Source organism: Pygoscelis adeliae, unplaced genomic scaffold (genome assembly GCF_000699105.1).
Source record: "Pygoscelis adeliae isolate BGI_AS28 unplaced genomic scaffold, ASM69910v1 Scaffold172, whole genome shotgun sequence".
Taxonomy (NCBI): domain Eukaryota; kingdom Metazoa; phylum Chordata; class Aves; order Sphenisciformes; family Spheniscidae; genus Pygoscelis; species Pygoscelis adeliae.
In genome coordinates this window covers 2,437,261-2,439,927 of record NW_008824338.1, presented here as the reverse complement: position 1 = coordinate 2,439,927, position 2,667 = coordinate 2,437,261, and the positions used below count along the sequence as shown (strand labels likewise).

General features: G+C 45.0%; 1 protein-coding gene across 1 annotated transcript in view; it reads left to right on the top strand.

Moving 5' to 3' along the window:
• SLC2A12 (solute carrier family 2 (facilitated glucose transporter), member 12) overlaps positions 1-2,234 on the top strand; it is a 34,754-nt gene extending 32,520 nt beyond the window's left edge. The window contains exon 5 of the mRNA XM_009319072.1: positions 180-2,234. Coding sequence (XP_009317347.1) covers positions 180-276 — 97 coding nt within the window. The 3' untranslated portion in view covers positions 277-2,234. The remainder of the gene's footprint in view (positions 1-179) is intronic.
• Positions 2,235-2,667: the final 433 nt, after the last annotated feature.

The window sequence follows — 2,667 nt, the reverse complement described above, 5'->3', positions numbered from 1 at the left end:
GGGGGAGCGCCGCGGGCCGCCGGAGCGTCCCCGGGGTTCTGGTGGGCCGCCGCGGTGCGGAGCTGTCCTGCCGGACACCCGTGCCCTTCGTGGCAGGCGTGTGTAGCAGGGAGAGCGCTCTGCCAGCTGTGTTCAATGGCAAACCTTTGTGGGTTTGTTTTTTTCTTTTGCTTCTCCAGGAAATATGTGAAGACCCCCTTGTGCTGGGTGAGCCCGCGCAGAGAGAATCTGGTGCCGGTGGAACTCGCCAAGAGAGAGAAAGAGCAGCTCTACTAGACCCGGGTCAATCAAAGCAGCCTTCACCAAAAGACTGATTAAAAAAAAAAAAAGTTCAGCAATGCTCACTCTCTGATGGGACACATGGTATCTTTATTATGCGCAAGATATTCTCTCTTTCATTTCTTAGTAGAGCTTCTTTCAGTGGCAGCTTACAGCCAAGGTTAAAGATTGCTGTAGTTTGTAACTTACCGGAAATCTAGGCTCCGTCTGTTTCAAACCACCATCCCTCACCTCCCCCGAGGTTACTCACCTCTTACATACAGGAGGTGAATGGAAATTCGAATACTGTGCGCAATTCTAGGTATCCATATTCAACAAGAGTTCAGCTTGGAAGAGGTGCAAAGAATGACTGGGGTGCCAAGGAGAAGGAGGAGTCTCCCAGGAGGAGCCCACCAAAGACAGGTCTGTTTAGCCTAGCAAAAAAGGGGCTGAAAAGGGTTAACAGCTCTCTGTTAGTACGTTAGGGAAGGCAACACTATGGAGCAAAAATGGACAATTATGGAGTGTAAAGGATGATGTTAGTGCAGAACAACTGGGTATGAACTATTTACGAATTAATTTAGGCTTCAGCTTAACAAGACTGGAAAAAGGATCTTGTTCATCAGAACTTAATTATTTATAACACAAAGCATGCTCAGGTTAGAAGAGGAACTTTACATAGTTTCCTAGGAGGGCCAGGATTCAGTGACCTAGGAAATACTCCTCAGAAAACATAGTCAAATTGTTTAATGGGGGACATCTGCATAATCAATTACTCGAGATTGAGGATGGCCTTACGGAACAGGAGATAGGATTTCTTTGGCTTCCCAGTCCCAGGAAAGTTGGAAGCTGGAGGTACCAGAGTTGATGCCAAAATCATTTTATTTCTCAATACAGGGCACACTAGACTTTGACTTTTGGATTCAGAAAGCGAGAATTGTGTGATACAGGGCAGCACAAAGGGAGTTCAGAAATGGTAATCACTGCAAATCATAAATTACGTCAAATTCTTGGTTATTGCTTAGCAAGTGTATCCTGAAGTACTGAACAAGTCTCTACAAAGGGCTATCTATACGGCTCCCATAAAAGAACATAGGTCTTTTTTTCTTAGAAGGTTAATAGATTTTGTTAGAATGATCAGTAGATAAATATCTATTAGCAGATAACAAATGGTTCTTTGTTTAAAGAAAAAAGCATGCTTTAAAAGCATGCTGGCTGTCTCAGCAGCCACACAGCGGCATTTCTTCCAGCATTGAATTGAGGAAGCAAGACTGACACTGCCAGCTGGAGTGCAGATACTACTTCCAACTAAGCACATGATCCCACTTTATTTGCTGTCTCATAGCATTAAAACCACCTGACTGTGTCCTGCACTGAAGGAACAGTAACTTACTGATCTAGGTAAAGTTTTACGTCTGAGCAGAGCGGATCAGTTCTGATCAGATTCTCACATGGTCACACTTCTAAATACTGACACTGTAAATTTATAGGAGCATGTCTATTCAGACAGTGAGCGTGTGTTCAAAACCTGAAAATAAACTATGGAAGCCGAGGACATGATTTGCTAGAAGTCACTGGAAATTTAGCTACCTCTGGATGGGAACCTACTGGCCAAATCTGTACCACAACTTTCCTGCATCGTAAGCTTTAAGGGAACCGCTATCAAAACCCTGTTGGACTTTTGGTTCAAAGGTCGGGTAAATAGTTATCACAATGCAGGATTTTTAACTCTGCAGATCCCATGTCATCTAAACCGAGCGAAACTCTGAATTGCTAGGCCACTGGCTAGCTGGTCAGCTTATGGCTGCCTTATTTTTTTCTGTCCTGATCCTAGAGCCAGCAGTCCTCACAATAACCTCATGGGTGCCATGAGACCGGGCTGCTTTCAGGGATGCTTATGATAGTATGCATAAGGCTCAGCAAGATGCAATTTTTGGCATACACAACGTACCAAAGATTAAGTAAAATCTTCTCATAAGGGTCCATGTGAGTCTATAAGCAATGAGAGACCAAGCACACTCAGGACACATGGACAGGCAGTGGGGCTATGCACCTGAGACGTAGGTGACTCAGACCAAAGGCCCCATCAGAAGCAGTGAACTCAAAAGCCTTTCGCTCTCATTCTCTACGGGGAATCGGCAGGTTCTCATCCCACGCTAAAATTCCGCCCTGGATCTCAGGTGCTTCCACCTTTTCTCCAGACGTGGAAAACTTTGGTTTCTGTTACTTTGAATTTTCCAATAAAAACTGAAGACCTGCTTAGAATTTTGTTTGAGGTCTATAGTTCCAATATCGACCACAGGAGGCTAGGAGAAGAGGTCCCTTTGCCCCTGCATGGGAGAAAGCCCACAGCAAGGAGTCTCCTTGAGCTTCCCTGACCTCAGCAGTAACAGTTTACTCCACGCTGCA